General features: G+C 53.1%; 1 protein-coding gene across 1 annotated transcript in view; it reads right to left on the reverse strand.

Moving 5' to 3' along the window:
* NAALADL1 (N-acetylated alpha-linked acidic dipeptidase like 1) overlaps positions 1-20,835 on the reverse strand; it is a 23,805-nt gene continuing 2,970 nt past the window's right edge. Inside the window, 19 exon segments of the mRNA XM_061558707.1 lie at positions 1-666; positions 2,436-2,619; positions 4,900-4,992; positions 7,406-7,490; positions 8,832-9,005; positions 9,135-9,216; positions 9,325-9,415; positions 10,409-10,509; positions 11,610-11,677; positions 12,162-12,225; positions 13,388-13,473; positions 13,625-13,744; positions 14,202-14,287; positions 14,529-14,624; positions 15,540-15,633; positions 16,782-16,965; positions 17,827-17,949; positions 19,079-19,200; positions 20,380-20,552. Of these exon segments, the coding sequence (XP_061414691.1) occupies positions 2,448-2,619; positions 4,900-4,992; positions 7,406-7,490; positions 8,832-9,005; positions 9,135-9,216; positions 9,325-9,415; positions 10,409-10,509; positions 11,610-11,677; positions 12,162-12,225; positions 13,388-13,473; positions 13,625-13,744; positions 14,202-14,287; positions 14,529-14,624; positions 15,540-15,633; positions 16,782-16,965; positions 17,827-17,949; positions 19,079-19,200; positions 20,380-20,552 (2,014 nt within the window). The 3' untranslated portion in view covers positions 1-666; positions 2,436-2,447.

The raw sequence follows: 20,835 nt of genomic DNA on the forward strand, positions 1-20,835 counted from the left end.
TGCTTTTTGTGTTTAGTTTATTGTCCTTCCCCGCATGTCTGATTGGCTATGTACGGTGCGAAATAAGTTCAACATACATACATACACACGAGTAAACTGAAACATCGCTGACGACGCAGGGCAGCAGGGCAGCCTCTGCCTGGCCACTGTGGAGGGGCCTTCTCGTGTCTGTTAAAGCCTCGGGACTCGGCGGTGGGGGTTGGGATCCTGAATTGTGTGTTGTGATCCTGAGCAATTGTAATTTTACAGACCATTGCCTCAGACAGGATATCACGCTGGATGTGATGGCACGACTCGAGCCCTGAAGTCACAACATGAACCAAACAGCATGCCCAGCATAAGGTCGTCATCATTGATAGCTTCGTGGTTTGTGTGTTGAGAATTTTTTGTTTTTGTCTCCACCCCTCTTTCTCTTATGGTTAAACTAAAATTGTATACAAGAGAAGTTGAACGATTATTTTAAATTATTAGTGTTTTAATGTAATTTCAGACATTTATTTGCAAAGTGGGATGTTGTTTAATGCGCTTGTGTTGGTACGTTGGCATGCGGTTTATATTTTACAGATCGAGATATTAGTGAACCCTTCTTGCACATGGATCCCTCCAAGCTGACGTCCACCATCGCTTCCCGCTCACCGCCACAGCCATCGCCTCCATCACCTCTTCCTGTGTTCATAAGCAAAGAGAAATGCGTTCACTCTTAAGCAATCGTGCATCGAATACACTTGATGCCACTTGTAATATTCGGCCATAACAAACGATGCCGCGATCGGCCAACGAACGCGGTGGACATTGGACGGCAATGAAAAGACTTTCGTGACACAAGACAAAAAACTCGATGGGAAGGCATCACGGGTACGCACGTGCAGAGCAAGGAAAACTGAAGCCGATCCTCCCAGGACACCTGCGCCTGTACACCTGCCTGTACACCTGCCTGTACACCTGCTTGTACACCTGCCTGTACACCTGCCTGTACACCTACCTGTACACCTGCCTTTATACCTACCTGTACACCTGCCTGTACACCTGCCTGTATACCTACCTTTACACCTGCCTGTACACCTACCTGTACACCTACCTGTACACCTGCCTGTACACCTGCCTGTGCACCTGCCTGTGCACCTGCCTGTACACCTGCTTGTGCACCTGCCTGTGCACCTACCTGTGCACCTACCTGTGCACCTGCCTGTACACCTGCCTGTACACCTAGTTGTACACCTAGCTGTACACCTAGCTGTGCACCTGCCTGTGCACCTGCCTGTGCACCTGCCTGTGCACCTACCTGTGCACCTGCCTGTGCACCTGCCTGTGCACCTAGCTGTACACCTAGCTGTACACCTACCTGTACACCTACCTGTGCACCTGCCTGTGCACCTACCTGTGCACCTGCCTGTACACCTGCCTGTACACCTGCCTGTACACCTGCCTGTACTCCTACCTGTACACCTACTTGTACACCTGCCTGTACACCTGCCTGTACACCTACCTGTACACCTGTCTGTACACCTGCCTGTGCACCTGCCTGTGCACCTGCCTGTACACCTACCTGTACACCTACCTGTACACCTGCCTGTGCACCTGCCTGTGCACCTGCCTGTACACCTGCCTGTGCACCTGCCTGTACACCTGCCTGTACACCTGCCTGTACACCTAGCTGTACATCTACCTGTACACCTACCTGTACACCTGCCTGTACACCTAGCTGTACACCTACCTGTACACCTGCCTGTACACCTAGCTGTACACCTGCCTGTACACCTGCCTGTACACCTAGCTGTACACCTGCCTGTACACCTAGCTGTACACCTGCCTGTACACCTGCCTGTACACCTGCCTGTACACCTAGCTGTACACCTGCCTGTACACCCAGCTGTACACCTGCCTGTACACCTACCTGTACACTTGCCTGTACACCTACCTGTACACCTGCCTGTACACCTACCTGTACACCTACCTGTACACCTGCCTGTACACCTACCTGTACACCTACCTGTACACCTGCCTGTACACCTACCTGTACACCTACCTGTACACCTGCCTGTACACCTACCTGTACACCTACCTGTACACCTGCCTGTACACCTACCTGTACACCTACCTGTACACCTACCTGTACACCTACCTGTACACCTACCTGTACACCTACCTGTACACCTGCCTGTACACCTACCTGTACACCTACCTGTACACCTACCTGTACACCTGCCTGTACACCTACCTGTACACCTACCTGTACACCTGCCTGTACACCTACCTGTACACCTACCTGTACACCTACCTGTACACCTACCTGTACACCTACCTGTACACCTACCTGTACACCTACCTGTACACCTACCTGTACACCTGCCTGTACACCTACCTGTACACCTAGCCTGTACACCTACCTGTACACCTGCCTGTACACCTACCTGTACACCTACCTGTACACCTACCTGGGCTCCTGCTCAGGCTGCCGAGCGCAGCGTGCTGGCGGCCGACTGCACGGCGTAGGTGGCGGCCGCCAAGTGCTGCCGCACGCGGTCCCAGGAGCCCGAGCCCGCCAGGATGTCACCCACGGCGTCCACCACCCCGGGGAAGGCCTCCACCCCGGACGAGCGTGGAGTCCACACCACGTGCCTGGAGCGACATGGAAGGTGGTGACGCACCGGGGTGGCGGGACACGAGCTTCCAGGGGATATGGGGCCCCCCGGGGGGGAAGTAGCTGTGACCGCGCTGTGGAGCAGCGCGCCGTGGGGAACCTCTCGGCATGGCCGGTGGGAAATGACCCAGTGGCGGCATCAGCAGTGACCGGTGGCAGGTGGGGGTCAATGTCTAAGACGGACAATGTGTGCCACGCAGGAGTTGTGCAAAGATTGCTGTACAAGCAAAATCTGTAAATTACGACAAACCCCCCTCCCCCAACGCCCGTTTAACAGACGCTGGTGCCGGTGTGAATTCTGACGGGTCGTCATGCAGGTCACAGCGAGCGAGCTGGCGATGTGAGGAGTGCGCTGAACCTCTCAGTCTTTAGAGGGCTGGGGGCTCGTGGGTGGGCTAGTGGGTGGGCTGTACAGGGCTGGGTGGGATGTATGGTTGGGTGTAAAGTGCTATCGGGGGGGCTGGGTGGGCTATGTTATCGGGTGTAGAGTGTTGTAGCGGGCTGGGTGGGCTATGCTATCGGGTGTAGAGTGTTGTAGCGGGCTGGGCAGGCTGTATTGTAGGGTATAAAGTGGTGTCGAGGGGGCTGGGTGGGCTATGCTATCGGGTGTAGAGTGTTGTAGCGGGCTGGGTGGGCTATGTTATCGAGTGTAGAGTGTTGTAGCGGGCTGGGCGGGCTGTGTTGTAGGGTATAAAGTGGTGTCGAGGGCTATGTGGGCTATTTGGTGGGCTGTAGGGGGCTGGGTGGGTTATATAGTGGGCTGTAGGGGGCTGGGTGGGTTATATAGTGGGCTGTAGGGGGCTGGGTGGGTTATATAGTGGGCTGTAGGGGGCTGGGTGGGTTATATAGTGGGCTGTAGGGGGCTGGGTGGGTTATATAGTGGGCTGTAGGGGGCTGGGTGGGTTATATAGTGGGCTGTAGGGGGCTGGGTGGGTTATATAGTGGGCTGTAGGGGGCTGGGTGGGTTATATAGTGGGCTGTAGGGGGCTGGGTGGGTTATATAGTGGGCTGTAGGGGGCTGGGTGGGTTATATAGTGGGCTGTAGGGGGCTGGGTGGGTTATATAGTGGGCTGTAGGGGGCTGGGTGGGTTATATAGTGGGCTGTAGGGGGCTGGGTGGGTTATATAGTGGGCTGTAGGGGGCTGGGTGGGTTATATAGTGGGCTGTAGGGGGCTGGGTGGGTTATACAGTGGGCTGTAGGGGGCTGGGTGGGTTATACAGTGGGCTGTAGGGGGCTGGGTGGGTTATACAGTGGGCTGTAGGGGGCTGGGTGGGTTATATAGTGGGCTGTAGGGGGCTGGGTGGGTTATACAGTGGGCTGTAGGGGGCTGGGTGGGTTATATAGTGGGTTGTAGAGGGCTGGGTGGGCTAGATGGGGGCTGGGCAGGCTGGACTCAACCCCCCACTGGGTCCCATGTAAATGATTCCCACATAAATGGGTTTCTATGAAAACGGTTCCCATGGAAGCAGCTGCCATGGAAATGGCTTCCAAGTTAAACGTGCTGAACGCTTTAACCCTTTCAGAAGCGCAGAGACTTAATTAACTGCTGGCTGCGGCAGCTGCGGGAATTAGAAAATGCAAGGATGCTGCTGCTGCTGCGTTGTCTGAAAATGTGTGGGATTGTGCAGGTGACTTATTGGGAGAAGGGGCGTGCGTGTGTTTGTGTAGAGCTATGGGTGTGTGCGTGCTGGTGTGATGGTGGTGTGCTGTTTGCGTCCCTCAAGTAGAGCTATGGGTGTCAACTTCACATGGGCCTCACTCATTCTGCGTTAATGCCCCGAAAAACGTAGAATGCTGTCACTTAAAAAAAGTGCTCGGTTATTTTCCCATTTAAATCACAATTTGTAGCTAAGCTGTCGATTCTTTATGAAAACCTCACTTGCAGTTGCATGATATCATTGTTTATGAATATATTAGTAGTATCGTCACCGTACATCTAATTAATGTGTAATATTACCGTAGCTTAGTTTTCTCATTTGTGCAGTGTTCCGTTTGGAGGTAATCTGCCCGAGCCGATTTGTGCTGCAGGCAATTGTGCTTGCGATATTTTCAATCCCTCATCGTGAAGATAGATGCATTCCTTTTTTCGTAATTTGTTCCCGATTTTTTTTTAGTGTTTTGCGCTTTTGTAATTTGTGTGACCCAGGTCACGAGTGCAATGGGACTGCAGCCTGGTATTCTCTCGCTCTCTCGCGGTTAAACAAAATTAAACCCTAAAGTTGCGCGTGTCGTTGCGAGGGCGACGTGCGGCACGCACCTGTAGTAGAGCTTGTCGGGAAAGGCCACGGGGTCGGTGAACGCTCTCTCCAGGAGCATCAGCTGGTCGTTAATTGCACGCACCTTCATTGGCCTGCATCAACAGATACCACGTTCATCACCGCGCGATTTCAAAAGCGTCGCGGGTACGGCCAGTGAGCGCTAGCGCAGGAGCTGCGGGATGGTGGACCCGCACGGCACCCACGGACAGGTTCCCGAGAGAGGAGCTGCTCCTTGGGAGGAGGCCGCAAATCTCTCAATCCGGGCCGCGGTGGCCGCGGTACGAGGCCTGGCTGTGTGGCCACCAACTCGCCGCCTGGAATGGAGCCCTCCAGCCAGACACTCGACCCCTTCATTGTTTTTGGCCGCAGCGAGTTTTCCACTGAATAATTCATTCATCGGAATGAGGGAGTTTACTTTGATGGCAATCGTCTTGAAAGTAAATGCACTTACGTGTGTAAAGGTGGACGGAATATATGTGGCAGCTTTGGGAGGCTTTAATCCAGCAGTGGCCGAAATGGGTAATATAATACACATTTCAATGTGTACGTACAGTGTAATATGTGTAAGCTGCATTTCACTTGTGGAGGTAGTTTCAATAGACCGTGCATATAAGTGGTGGTAGACCTATTGAGAGCGTGATGCTGACGGGAGTCCCAACAGTGTTGCTGTTGGGCTCACTTTGCAGTCCTATCTGAATTGGCTACTTGCGCACGTGAATGAGAGCGGTCTCATTAGGGCTTGCTGATCTTAATGATATTTTTTGTGTAATAACCGAGTTTGCCTTTAAATTTCCTTCATGCGTGTCCCATTTTATGAAAACATGTTGACAGCACGGCACGCGCGTAGTCACCTGGCGTGAGACGCGTGCACAATCGCAATCTTTACTCTTTGGTCTTTTCGGTAAAGTCACGGAGGTGAAAATAAAATAAAAATGAAAACAACTAAATTAAATCACGACGTTTCGGGCGCAACATAAGCGTCCGTCACCAGGTGGGGACAACCACGGCGAAGACAGTTGCTATGCCAACAAAGAGAGCTTTGACAAGGGTTTATATTTAACACGTAGGCTTTCGCGACCAGTGTTATTCATAATAAAGGTTTTTGGGTCAGATCGCGTTATTTATAAATGTGTCGTAACCCTCCACAACACGACACGACCAAACAGTAAAAAATTTATCACGTTTTTCAAAGGACAAAATAATTCACTTCTTTAGCCCACCGGTGTGCTGAAGAGATAATCTAATTATCACTGGCCAAGACTAATTAGATAATCCATTGAAATTGAGAGAAACAGAAATAACTTCAATCGCTCTGACGTCTACAGGCTTAGTGCGGCCTGGAAGCGTATTATTAAATAAATACAATTACTATTCCTTATAAGGGAAACAAATACCAATGAATAACAATTGCATGATTACCAATCTATATAATTACAATAGCCTCCCCCTCTTTGCCTCGAATCACTGCACCAGATTGAAATGAATGATGACGTCACCCTGCTGCTGTTCTATTTAATACCGGGAGCAACAAGAGAGCTTCACCATTCTTGCCCGATGAAGCTGATTGTAATTACCAGCGAAACGTCGGACTACTCAAATTTTAAAATGCTGTTGATTCTCTCGTCAACACACCGGTGGGCTAAAGAAGCGAATTATTTTGTCCTTTGAAAAACGTGACACATGTTTTACTGTTTGGCCGTGTCGGGTGGTGGAGGGTTACGACCCATTTATAAATAACGCGATCTGACCCAAAAACCTTTATTATGAAGGGTTTATATAGCTGAGGAGGGTGAGGGGGGAATCTTTATTTAGACTGGAGGAGGAGGAGGAATCCGATGATCTATGAAGCTCTCTGTCACAGGTGTCCGGTATGGGCGGGTCAGCGAGTTAGAACAGCGGACGATACAAACACACACGAGAGGAGTGCAAAAATCGAGAAAACGGTAAACAAGTCACAAAAATAAATAAGGGCAAAACGCATCGTTTATGAAAATTACATAAGGGGCCGTCCATAAATGACGTCACGCGATTTTGGACGATTTTTGACCCCCCCCCCCCATTGTCACACAAAGTCACAAAAAGTCAGACCCCCCCTCAAATATGACGTCACAAAGCTCTGCCCCCCCCCCCCAAATAAAACATTCTTTAAACTATTGTCATTGTAGTGCGTATTTAATGTGGCGCTACACTCTGATGTTGTAGGAAGAAAACATTTATAAAAAAGTATATTTAATGAAGTAAAACGTGTTGTCTATATTTATTTTAAATTGCGCATTTTAATGTGACATCACATTTCTCACCCCCCCCCCCCCCCCTTCGTCACACATCGTCACAAATGTCTGACCCCCCCCCCCCTTAGGTGCGTGACGTCATTTATGGACGGCCCCTAAGTCCGCTTTATCAAGCTTGGGCAAGGCAGCAAATACAACAACAAAAGCAGTCTCAGACCACAGCAAGGCAGCGCCACGCAGTAGTCCCTCAAGGCGGGGAGGGGAGGGAACTCACTCCGTGTCGGGGTTCACCGCGCTGATGAGGATGTTGAGCTCCTTCGCGGCTTTTGATAAATCCTCGACCGCCGACTTGAGGTCGTCTGTCCATCAGAAGCTATGTTAGGAATTATGGATGGTTAACATTTAAACTCGCAATAAACTCGTTGTTTCTATTTCACCAAGCGAGGCCCACTGAGCTACATAGCTCTTTTTTTCACAAGCGACCTGGCCACAAATGACAGCTCAATGAAGTGGCTTATCACGTGGAAATTTTTAGCAGGCAAATAACCTAAATGCATGTTTCTATATGTGGAGGGAAAAAACCGGAGGACCTGGAGAAAAATCTACACGACCACGGGGAGAGAGACATGCCATCTCCACATAGGCAGCAGTCGTCATGATTGGGATGGAACCCACGACCTCCCTGCATACTGGGCGAGGTAACTAACATCTCGCCATGGCTGCTGGACTCAAGTTCAAGTTTTCGTTGCGTTTGTTAAAACAGGTGAGGACTCAGGAGAGGTCAGGATAAAAGTCTTCTTTGCTACAGGGACGTGTGTCAACAAAATTACAAAGGCAAAAACGATCAAGTGCAGCGCAAAGCAACGGGGTCGCATGAAAAATCTAAAATATTATCGCTGTTAAAGAATGAATTACCGGACAGATTCTGTTTAGACTGATCAGAGTACAATTACAAATATACTAAAGCTGGACCGCTGTGGACTCAGAGGCCACAGGCCCACAGCCTCAAGACAATTTGACTTGATATATTTTAGACCTTTTTTTTTGTCTTTCACGCATGCAGTCACTGCATATTTATAACATCTACTCACTGTAATGTGAGAGAAAAACTTGTCTTATACGCCTGAAAAACGGCGTTTTCTTTGCCCTTCTCAACAGTAGCCGTGTCCAGCTGCGGCTACTGTTGCTGCTCACTGGATGCTGGGCTCCCTCTGTGCTGCCCTGGTAATAGTTGTGGCCAGGTCGCTTCTGAAAAATAAGTGAATACCTCCGTAGGCTTTGCCTAGTAGGATGGGGATGGTTTAGTTTCATTTGCATGTGTTTGGGTGATTTATTCTTTGTTTTTTTCGGTAGTATTTGTATTTATTTATTTACTTATTTTATGCCTACTTGACTTTACCGAAAGAAGCAAAGAATATGAATTCCTGCAGTCACGAAAGTTGAAAGTCAAAAAGTGTGTGATATGTTTACCTTCCTAGCACTTTGCACAACTATCATGTTGTTGTACTGTTCGTTGTCGTAACGTTCTGACCCGCCCCGACCGGACATCTGTGAGACATTGCTTGATCGCTCATCAGATAAATAAAGATTCTGATTCTGTTCTGGTCGTGCTGCACTTTGCACGCTGACCACGTGCCTGCCGATCGCGCTGCCCCCGCTGTGCAACCTGCCCACTCTCCGCGCGACGCTCGTGCACCAACCGAGCGAGATGCCCTGAGCGTCGAGCAGCTGCCCATGATTGGAGGCGAGCGTGGCGTGCATGGCGAGCAGAGTCTCCACGTAGTCCGTGCCATTGTAGGGCAGCAGCCGGGAGTCGGCGAGGCGCAGCAGGGTGTAGGCGGCCGTTCGAGCCACAGCCTGGTGACTCGTGAAGCCTGCGTCGGGGGGCAGAGGTGGTTCAGGGTGTGCACGTGGAATCACGCGCTGGTATATGCAGGGAGTGGAGAACGGAAAGACTGCATCCGGTACAGAGTGGGTTTTGATAGGCGTTGAAGACATCGTACCCGGGTCGATGAAGGTGGAGGCATAGTCGAACGTATCGTAGCCGGTGTGGTACGCCGGATAAATGCGAGCCTTGGATTTACTCTGTGAACAAACAAAATAAGAACGCAAAGCTGTTTTGGCGAAGGATCATAAAATTGCGGTTTCGAGTGCGTTGGCTGAGCGTTGTGTCGTCGTCGGCGGGGCACGTACGCTGTCGTACGTGTACGCGAAGTCGATGCACGGCACGCCCAGGTAGTGGATGAAGGGCCCGTAGTCACTCCCATCACCGATGTCCAGCAGTCTGCACGGGGAGAGAGGGGGACAGTGCCGATTATCCGAGCAGCAAAAGTAGCGACATAATGCTCCGAAGCCCCGCGCTTTCAAGGGCCCTGCACTAAATGCTCTCAAGCTATCAATTCCGTTTCAGTGATTCTGCACTCGCTCTATTACTATAGTACTATACCTGCCTTCAACTTTTATGAACGACTGGGTGTTTAAGGTTAGCGATTTGTCGTATTATCTGGCTGTATAGCAAATGAAAAAAGGCAATTACTTTACTATGCAAGTAAAACATTTGTGTTTAAATATTTACGTGTTAAAAAAAAAGAATTAGGGCCCCTTTATGACAACATATGCTACAGGCCCCGCACCGAGCTTCATCCGGCACTGGGGACAGTGCAGGCTCAGGCCAAGTTGGCAGTGCCCTCCTCTGTGCCACGACGATGGCCTGCCTGCCTGCCTGCCTGCCTGCCTGCCTGCCTGCCTGCCTGCCTGCCTGCCTGCCTGCCTGCCTGCCTGCCTGCCTGCCTGCCTGCCTGCCTGCCCCACACGCACAGCAGCTCCACGCCGCTCGCCTTTGACGCGCAATTTGTTCTGCACGGAGAAGGAGTCAGCTGCCACTCGGCCTGGGGTCCTGTTTTGGAATCTCACCAGTTATCCACAGGGGGGGGGGGGGGGGGAGTCGTTTAAACGTGTGCGTCTGTCGACACGGCGGGCAATCCCAGGAGGGATGGCAGAGATCCCACGCCCCACGATTACCTGTCACCTCTCTTCTACCCTCGTACGCTGTTGTCCTTGGTGACACTGAACAGACACTGGGCCATGCTCGCCAAGATGAGTCCCGCGTGTGTCGGTGGTGGTGGTGGTGGTGTGGGTGGTGGTGTTGGTGGTGGTGTTGGTAGTGGTGGTGGTGTTGGTGGTGGTGGTGTTGGTGGTGGTGGTGTCGGTGGTGGTGGTGTTGGTGGTGGTGGTGTTGGGGGCGGTGGTGGTGTTGGTGTTGGGGGTGGTGATCAGCTCACTTGGGACGAGGCCCAGCGAGGGGCTGGTTCTGTTGTAGTGCGAGAGCCACACGTCGTACACGGACTTGTGGCTGCCCGACAGGTCCGGGTGCTTCACCTGGCAGACAGAGACACAGAGAGAGAGAACGGCAACGCGCACAATCTGATCGACATTTTCGTTTCTGCTGCGGCAACGAGGCCCTCTTGAGCACGGGGGGGGGGGGCTTAAACCCGTCAACGAAGGCAGCAGCAATTGCTGGCAGCATCTTTTGCACGGCAACACAATTCTGGTGACATCTTATTGGGTATGATTTGACCATAGAGGACGAATCCGTTACACAATCACGAGCACAACTCCTAGCTTCACCCATTTGGAATGCAATTCTCAAAAGTGCGAGAGACAATTCCGCAATTTGCCAAAAGTGTCATGCCTGCAGGCGTTTCTTAGCCCAACTGATAATGCGAGATGGGGGCAGTGGTGAGGCACTTTGCGTGGGATGGAGCGTGCATTCGCGTGAGTAGGAGGAGGGATGAAAGAGTTTGTGAGTTACGGGGAGCGGTCGCGTAGCGGTTAGCGTGCCGCTGCTACGAACCCGGCGAATCGAGTTCGATTACCCGCTCACGGCCAACACCCAGTGACGATCATCTGAACCGGTACCTGGGCCTCCGCTAGCTCGACTCGGCCTCAAACGAGTGTAAAACATTGCCACTGGGGGAGACAAAGGCGGCCGGGCGTGGTGTTGCCCACTAACCCCCTTTCGTGTTGTTAATAGGAGCTGCTCGCGCTAACAGCACCTGCCCCAACAGTCTGTTAGGGCTACACGCTGGGGGGGGGGGGATGGAGGGGGGGGAGTGCCTTTGTTGTGTGCGCGTGGCGTGTCCCCATCCCTGTGCGCGCGTGCATGTGCGCGTGCGTGTGCGTGCGTGCGTGCGCGCGTGTGCGTGCGCGTGCGTGCGTGTGCGTGCGTGCGTGTGCGTGCGTGCGTGCGCGCGTGTGCGTGCGTGCGTGTGCGTGCGTGCGTGTGCGTGCGTGCGTGCGCGCGTGTGCGTGCGTGCGTGCGTGTGCGTGCGTGTGCGTGCGTGCGTGTGCGTGCGCGTGCGTGCGTGCGTGTGCGTGCGCGCGTGTGCGTGTGCGTGCGTGCGTGCGTGTGCGTGCGTGCGTGCGCGCGTGTGCGTGCGCGTGCGTGCGTGCGTGTGCGTGCGTGCGCGTGCGTTTACGTTGCGTGCTGCCTCCATGGCGACGCGCTGCATGGGCGGAGTTCCGCGCACTCGCAAGGTCGCATTGGCTTGCGCGTTCGGGGGAAACAACAAGAAGAAGAAGAGGAGGAGAGAGAAAGAGAGTCTCATCACAACGTGGCCGGGGGCTGCTTGCGATGGGGGCGAAGAACGACCGTCAGCTTGTCTTCCGACGAACCGCTCGTTACGTCCAGAAATTAAAAAAAAGAAACACGAAACAAACGAACAAATCGAGGAACGCCGTTGTATTGCTGCTGCACGCCTCCGACTAGCGCGCTCGGTCTACGTGCGGCGAAAGTTCCACGTGCACGGCGCCCTCGTGATGGGACCCGGTATGGGGTCACATTTACCCTTGAGATGATTCTCATTTGACGCTCAGAGGGAAATGTACGCGTTGCTGCCTTAAACAGCCGTCAGCATCCGAAGATGAATTGCAGTTTGGCCATGACAGTTTAAAGGCCTCTTCTTCAAGGCTGAAGACAATTACACAACCACAGCCCGCTCTCTCGGGAGAGGGTGCAGGGATGTCCTCACCGAACACGGAAATGTCAACGTTGATGTAGCCCACGGCTCTCTCCATGAGAGTCTTGTAATACTCCTGTGAAAAGAGAGGAAGGCATTTCGGCTTGTGGACAAACACGTGTCTCCGAGTCTACTCGTTCACACGCGGACGCATCAAGGTGCTACTCGGCTTCCCCCAAGGCCATTGTGACCTCAGGACGCTGCGAGCGACTGTGGCACCACACGCAGTGTCAGGGCCCCTCGGAATAAAGCATCCGTGAAAAATACCCCGCCTCTTGATGTGGAGCCGTTCGGACGAGGCTGAGGCTGACTCTGCTATGCCGCCCGATGTTGTGTTGGCTATTGGCCACACGAAGAGGAAGTTAAATTAATTAAAACTACTCAAACATTTTTTTTACTTTACCAGATAAGGCCCCACTGAGCGAAGTAGCTGTTTTTTAGAAGCGACCTGGCCACAAATGATAGCTCAATGAAGCGGCTTATCACGTGGACATTTCTCCGAGTATTTGTAAATGCAAGTAGGCCGGTAAATGCGAGTCAAGCTTTTGGTAGAGGATGCTAATCAAACTCTCGCACGTCCAAATGAGGTGCATCTCATTTGCAAACGCCTCTGTCCGGAACGCAGCGCCCAGTGACGGGCTCGGAAGGACGCTCTTCCGAGGCGTGGGCGGCTGCTGGGAACGGTGACAGCGGCAATCACTCACGACCCCCAACCGAACAATGTGAATGATCAATTTGAAAGGAAAAAAAATCCGTGGAGGAAATAGATTGTTACAAGGCTTTTAATATTTAAATAAGTGTCGTGACTGAAATGTCAGACCACGTTGGCCTTCACACATTTAATCTGCAGAGGTTTCAAAGGGGTCGGTTTCCGGCTTGTAAAGCATCACGTCTGATGGCATGGGCTACATTTTTATAACGTTATCAGATAGACCTGAGGTTTTGTATTAACATTCATCAAAGTGACATGGAATCTATTTCCACGAGCTTGGATCTGGCTCCATAGAGCCCCGTTAACAATTTAAAATATGACGCACAAGAACGATAAACTCGTGGCCACATTCGGGTCGGCGCGACCGTTGTCGCTCGCGAAGTGCGAGTCTTCATCGCTATGGGGGCAGTGCTTGGTTCAGAGGGCATGGAGGCAAGTCGGCGGTGTGGATGGTGGGGCGAATAAGGGGGTGGTGAGAGGGGGTGGCAAGGGGTGGTGGGGGAGGGGGCTCTGTCGTTCGTGAAACCTCGGTCCACTCCACGGAGCCGATCAGTCCGAACTCCTCCGCCCCCCAGCTGCAAAACACGATGGAGCGCTTGGGTCTCCACTGGCCTGGGAGAGCGAAGCGGCCATGGGGGGGGGGGGAGGGGTGGGAAGGAGCACAATGGTTACACTGGGGGTCACACGGAGATCGGGGATTAGAGATTAGGGTCAGGGGTCGTGGGTCGGAGGCTGGGCTGTGCAGCGAGTGGTGGAGGCTGACCTTCCTTGACGATGCTGCCCAGGGCGCGCGTGATTTCCAGCATGACGCTGGTGCCGCTGCTGGGGTCGATGGCGCCGTGCACCCAGCTGTCCCGATGGTTCCCGTACAGCACGTAGCGGTCTGCACGCCACGGCATCGGCTCCCTCGGTCAGCCACGGCTCGCGCTCCCCCCGCCCCCCAACGGGTTCGCGACCGAAGCAGGGCGCTTCACAACGCCTCCCCCCCCCCTCGTTTAAAAATTAAACCCCTACGCCGGCACGATGGATTTAGAGTTTTTTTACGAGCAACTCCAGACACAGCTGAGGTATGAAGCCATGGCGATGTTGGCTTCAGGGAGGAGAATGCCCTGCGGATGTGCAGTTTACACTCGCGTGTTCAATTTGTCCTGTCGTGGTCCGTGCGCCAGCGTTGTCTCTGCGGCAGGGCTGCTGCCAAGAGTTTCCCTCCGCAACGTGTCACGTTTCCCCTGTGCGGACACACCAGCTGATGTCTGGTGAACGCTGCTTCCACTGTTCCCCACCTCTGATGCGGGCGATTTCGACAATTTGCTAAATTCTGGTGTGGAGTGACATTGTACCTGGCTCTGTGCTTCCACGGATGACCCCAATCACGTTGTAGGATGTCTTGATCACTCGCTTATTGAAGGAATTGATTTGCACCTCACTGTACGGGGATATAAATAACACATTTTCTGAGTTGGAAACGCACTCTTGAAATATGAATGTGAAGCTGCGTGCAATGTGTACAGTAAGAAATCGGGCGATGAGGATGGTGGAAGTGGGATCACTTCAGAATGTGTGATCATTGTCCATCACGTAGCCAAGCTCTTTAGCCGGTCTACGTGGAGACTGGCCAATAATGTGTCCCTCTGCCTTGGCAGGACAGGCAGCAAGGGGGGCCTCACCTGTTTTCTTCAGGGGCGGAGAAGCCGGGCCCGATGTTGTAGGGGCAGTCCAGGGCACCTTTCCAGTCAACTGGAGCAGTCTCACCCGCCAGCTTCCTGGAGGCACACGATCATCGCGAGGGGGTGCACGGGTGAAGTGGCGCTGCAGTGTTGTAACAAATCCTCCAGGATGCTCTGCTTGAGCATCCCATCATCAGAATCATTGTCTTCCGCAGACGGCCATTGGCAATAAGTGCCGCGTGTTTAAATACAGCACTATATCATTTGGAGTCTCTGACACCAGGATACGGACATTTGACTCCCAAGAAGTGTACATATGATAAATCATAACTTCCATGGATGAATACGATGAATATGGTTAGAAGCAGTGGTAGCCCAAATCAGCAGAGCTGGAGTCAAGATCCTGCTGATGCCATGGCTGAGATGAAAGAGACACTGCTTCACTAAAATCCTACCTATAACGCCCATGGATGCGTCGGGTTTCACCCACAAGCCTTGGCATAGCGAGTACTGGAACGAATTCGTGGAATTCGATGAGCTTCCATCTCGTTTGCGAGCATTTCAGGGTGGCTCAGCAAGAGTAGCTTAATGAAGCTTCAGCCAGTTTAACACGTAGGCTTTTGCGACCAATATTATCATGATGCTAGCTGTAATTACTGGCGAAACGTCGTACTCGAATTGCAAATGTTGTGGATTTACTCTCCAACGCACCGGTGTGCTGTACTAGTAACGAATTGGCATGTTTTGTTTACGTGACAAACCTTACTAATTGGCCGTGTCGGGTGGTGGCGGGTTTAACGACACATTTTTACTTACGCGATCTACCCCCCCCCCCCTCCGTTATGGAAGCCCAAGCCATTGGCGTGGCAGTGTTAAACGTGGCAGTGTTAAACGTGCAACGTTGCCACCTGCTGCACGAATGGTCGAGGTGAAGCATTGGGCGCCGGTGCCGCTGGAGGGGACCCAGGGGAGAAAGTGTCCCGCGATGGCCTTCGAGCTCACCGCGCTCACCTCATGAGGAGCTCGGCATCTTCATAGCCAATCGGCTGGGCTGGGATGGGAGGGAATGACTTGATCTCGCTGTCGTTCTTTCGGAAGGCGTAAGCTGTGACACAATATGGGTCACGCTGGTGAGAGACGGGCGAGCCCTATGGAGCCACACTCAAAACAGAACGCTTTTCCCCAAGACACGTCCAGCCAACGTGAGTGAAACCCATTCACCACCAACGGGTGTGCGTGAATTTTCACTTTGCTTGCAAACCTTTTAAATGGTTTAGTTTAAGTTACACATCTCCCTTCGTGATCCCCGTGTTTTTTTCTTCATGACAATTCCCCTTGTTGTGGCCCCTCGGCTTTCAAACTCAGATCACGCTTTGATGTTCCGCGTGGCGTGGGGAGTCACAGCGTGAGGCATGAAAAGCACGTTTATTAATTCTCAGAAACGGCCGCCGTCCACGACTTTAGCGGCACGCACGGCACACGCAGCGCTGCGCTGAAACTCTGCCAGCACCTTCGCTGGTGCCAAGCGTCTGCCCACTGTCACATGTTACAATTTAAGCAGGAAAACATTCAGGAGAGAAAAACTACATTTGTAATGTTCGAAACGGATACATGCCCTCTTATATGTAATTTGTTATTTTGTCAACTGACACCCTGGACAGCCTTGCAAACAAGACGGTCCATTCTCAAGGGATGGTATCCTGGTGAAACATATTTACAAACAGAATAAAGTAAGAACGTGAGCATCAGGATCTTCACTCACAACACGTCGTCCCGAGTCGATTTGAGCTTTGAAGCATCCATGGTTGGGCTTACTTCGGGTGCTCAGTCTGCCAGCGAGCTGCGTCCATTGACAGGCAGCGTTGCCTTTGTGTGTGCCTTTGTCTCCACTGTGTGGGGAGCGGTGGTGTGAGCGGTTAGCGGCACTGCGCAACGAACCCGGCGACTCGAACTCGATTTTCGCCCACGGCCAACACCGATGACGATTATCTGAACCGCTACCTGGGCCTCCCCGACTCAGCCTGAAATGAGTACCGGCTGTGGTGTGTACAAATCGGTACTAGGGAGACAAAGGCGGCCGGGCGTGGTGTTGGCCACCCACCCCCTCGTGTGCCGTGCCGACCTTCATAGGTGCTACTCGCTAACAGCCACTTTGCCCCAACAGTCTGTTAAGGCTACACGGGGGATCTTTGTCTTCGTTGATCTCCACTGCGTGGTGAGGGCGTTCCAGGTTTAAGTGAAGGGGGTGCCAACCTTTTGCTGGGTAGTACGGGGTCAAAGGGTCACCCATGTCCTCGAAGTAAGAACCCCTCTCCACGCCCGAGCGAGGCAGGCCCCAGGATTTGGGGTAGGCGTTGTCGACATCCCCGTCGTTGATGTCGGCCGGGTCGGTGTACACCAGAAGGCCTACGACGCCCACGCTCTCCGCGTTGATTGCCTGCGGAAACAGCGCGGCCGTGCCCATTAGTAGTGGGACAAACGCTGGGGTTGACGAGGGCTCGCCGCACACTGGGGCAGTGCACAGCATTACCGTCGATGTAGCTGTAATTTCCAAGCGTGTGTTGCCCGATGCGCTACGCCACACAATTGCTGTGCTAGCGTTCTCTTAAAATACATGGGAAATTGATTTTTTTTTCTCTTCCAATGGAAAGAATCGTTTTTATTGAGCTGGCCTCTTTTGAAATAAGCATAACCTTTCCTAGTCAGTGGGAAAAATCCAATATGAATCCTCTTTCATTCCCTTAACCTCAGTAATGGTCACTGAAGTGGCAGCAGTTTATTTTCCAAACCTGAACAGGTCATCTCACTGTCTGCATTGGTGATTTGGACCAGCAGAGGTGGCATGGCCCATCGGTAGCCTGTTTGCGGTTTGAAATCGGGTTGGCCGTCCCGGTTAATACTGCGGGTGTATTAATCGTAAAATTACACGTCGTCTGCTCCACAGTCGACGTCGAAGATCCCGTGACATTAATTCGAAGAAGAGCAGGCCATTGTGTGCCAGCGTCGTGGTAAAAAAATGGGCAAATATGAAAAAACCCACTCCGCTCATTATTTCATTGGGAAACACACAGCGGCTTTAATCGTCACGCTCTACTTGGAAAGCCTCGGCAGGACCCTGCTGACAAGCGAGTGCTGACGCTCGGTGAGGCTTTCCTGGGTAGACAAGCAGTAAAAATTAAGAGTACTGTAACAAGACCAAATTGTATTACAGTAATTGCAACGCGAAAACACAAACGCTCGTTTGGGGTGTTTGTGGTGTGGCCGGGGCACCAGGGGGTCACGTGACGCCGCTTTCCACCTTTCTCGCGCGTCCCGCTTTGCCGTATTTGCAGATGGCGATGGTGCCCGTGAGGTTAACGTTCCTGGATTTCAGATGCTCGAAGTCCTCGACTCTGCCGTAGTTTGCGAACACGAGCTTGCCCTGCGCACAGCACACAGCAGCATGCGAACGCACCAAAGCGTGTCCCGCTCAAGAAAGCCCCGCTGAGTTCTCTCTCTCTCTTTCTCTCTCTGCAGTGGTGGGGTTTCGTTGGAGTGATGCGTGGAATATTATTGGACTAATGTGACGTATAACAGCAGCACGTTGGGAAGAATGATTGCGGGCTCAATTATAAGTGAGGTGTTGTAATTACAGACGAATGCTCACCGACCCATGGCAAGGTGTATGTGACTCCACATTACACACTACAGTGTGGCTCTGATGGGAGGGGAGTGGGGCCACGCGTGGTTTACTGCTGATGCGGTGGAGTAGCGGTGTGTGGAGCGGTGGCGCAGCGGTTAGCGCACTGTGCTAGAAACCCTGACTACACGAGCTCAATTCCCGCTCACGGCTAATAGCAGTGGCGGATATTTAATCCGGTCCTGGGCTTCCCTTAGCTCGACTCGGCCTCAAATGAGTACCTGGCGCGGTGTGTAAACATCGCCGTGTCGGCCTTCATATAGCCGCCGCGTTACCCGCTAACAGCACTTGCCCCAACAGTCTGGTAAGGCTATACGGGGGGGGTCTTTGTATTTTGTGTGAGCAGAGAGTGTGGTGCGGGTCAAGAGTGGGTCATGGTCCGTCCCGTGGGCGTTGCGAGTTACGGGTCTTGTGTGGGAACAAACGAACAATTAATGGGTCAATATGAGAGGGTTTGTTTCGGTGGGGGGGGGGGGGGGTGTCATCCAAAAGAACCTGTCAAAGGGCACTTGTCGCCGCGTGTCACCGTCACCGCGGGCCAGCAGAGGGCAGGAGCAGCAGGGCGAGGCTCGGGGGGAGGCACAACGCAGCCCTCTGGCGACGGCTCAGAGCAAAACCGACCGCACGGAGAAGGGAACTCCGCCGTCGATCGATAGCGCCGACTCAGTAGGTCTCCCCCAATACCGCACGAGTGCCGTGGGGCAGGCAGCCTCACTGCCAACTGGTGGTGGTTCGAACGCTTTCCCATCAGCTTTCTCTGGTCGAACCCTCGTTCCCAACAAAAAAAATATGAATGAAACCGAATTGACGAGCGGGCTTGAACGTATGTGAGAACAGTCGTATGATGAAACAAAGTCCACGGGCTGCTCACCTTTGGCCTCCCAGGGGGTGAGTAAGCGGCGTACGGTGGGACGATGCTTGAGTCCTCCTGGTCCGCGGTCACCACCTCCTCCTGCTTTCGGGCGGTGTAGGTCACCGCGCCGCTCGAGTCCACTGGCGGTGCGGCCAGGAGCAGGGGGAAGGGTGCAAGGTGCAAGGTCAGTCTTGGACAGAGCTCGCGCTGCCTTTGCTGGGGGCCAGGGCATCCACTTCAAAGAGCCCCAGCGGAGACAGATGAGTCATGGGAGGAGCTGTGTCCCCGCAGCGATGAGAGGCTGCTGGAGTCACCCAGGAGGGGAGGGAGCCGGGTCCGGATGTGATGGTGATGGTGAAATTGGTGGTGGTGGTGGTAGTAGGTTGATGGTTGTCTTGTGGGGAGCAGTGGCCTAGCAGGTTAGCGTGCTGTGCCAAGAACCCAGTGACCCGAGTTCGATATCCGCTGATGGCCAACACCGGTAACGATGATCTGAACCAGTTCTGGGCCTTCCCTAGGTCGTGTAAACATCACCACTGGGGAAGACAAAGGCTGTCCGGCGTGGTGCTGGCCATCAACCCCCGCGTGTGCCGAGCCGTCTTTCATAGGTGCTCGCTAGCAGCACTTCCCTAAAAGTCTGTTAAGGCTTTGTCTTTGGTGTTGGTAGTGGGTTCATGGTTGTCTTGCGTGCGATGGGGGTGATGGTGGAGGAAGTGTTGATGAGAGTAATGATGATGAAGGTGATGGTGACAAATGCTGCATATGCTGTGATGTTGATGGGGGTGATGTGTCACTGCTGCGCACAGAGGTCACGGCACGTAAAATGTCAGCAGAAGCACATTTTAAATGAACAGCGTGAGAGTCATTCTTGGGACGCGGCACAAAAGCATTCCATACACTTTTGGGAGCTGAGGTTTTAAGCTCTGAATACCATCCCGTTCATTACATGCACCGCGGGAGCACTTTGGATTTTAAATTACAGGATTCTTACGTAATTTTGCATCGTTAGAGGAAACAAAAAATCACGGACGTATGCGTTAACATCTATGATTGTGTACCCTCCCTCGTGTGTTTGTAAGTGTCTGGCGTGTGTCGAGTGCCCAGAGTTCCCTACCCGCTCGTGTGACTGACCACCCTGCTGGCTCCGTGTTCACCCATCGGCATTTGCCCCGGCAAAGTTCGAATGGATGGCCAGAGACTGCTGTGCGCGCCAGTGTGCCGCGACTCACGGCTGACGAAACGTCTCCTCCCTCTGGCCGCGTGGGTGCGTGAGTGTCTGCGTGGTCAGCGCCTGCCCGGCGTTCACGAGCGGCACGCACCGACCGTGACGCTGTTCGCGTTCGTCTCGTCGGGGAAGGAGAGGAGCACGTCGTAGGGGACGAGCTCGGCGTGGTCGAGGCCCTGTGCTCCGTCGGACCAGCGCGACAGGATGAGGTTGGCGAGATTCTCGTCGCCTGCCGTGCTGGCCAGATGGGGCTTCGCGGACAGAGCCCTGCACCCAGGGAGATATCGACAAACCCGTTCACACCCCCACCCCCACCTCGGCATGCTCCAGCAGGAGCGAATGCGTCGTTGCCGGATAATTATGATACTTTTTTCGTATTTTATCCTCCACGATATTGCCCTGTTTGTTCTCCCAGAGTTACGTCACGAGATAAGTAATGAGACAAATAATCCATTCGCAACTCTCGCATAGGGAATTCACTCCCGAATCCCCCCCCCCCATCCGTGTTGGAAAATGGCTCGCAGAAGCGGGTATCACAGCACTACTTGTT

The sequence above is a fragment of the Lethenteron reissneri genome, chromosome 25 (assembly GCF_015708825.2).
Source record: "Lethenteron reissneri isolate LAM-NWPU_2019-01 chromosome 25, ASM1570882v1, whole genome shotgun sequence".
Lineage (NCBI taxonomy): Eukaryota > Metazoa > Chordata > Hyperoartia > Petromyzontiformes > Petromyzontidae > Lethenteron > Lethenteron reissneri.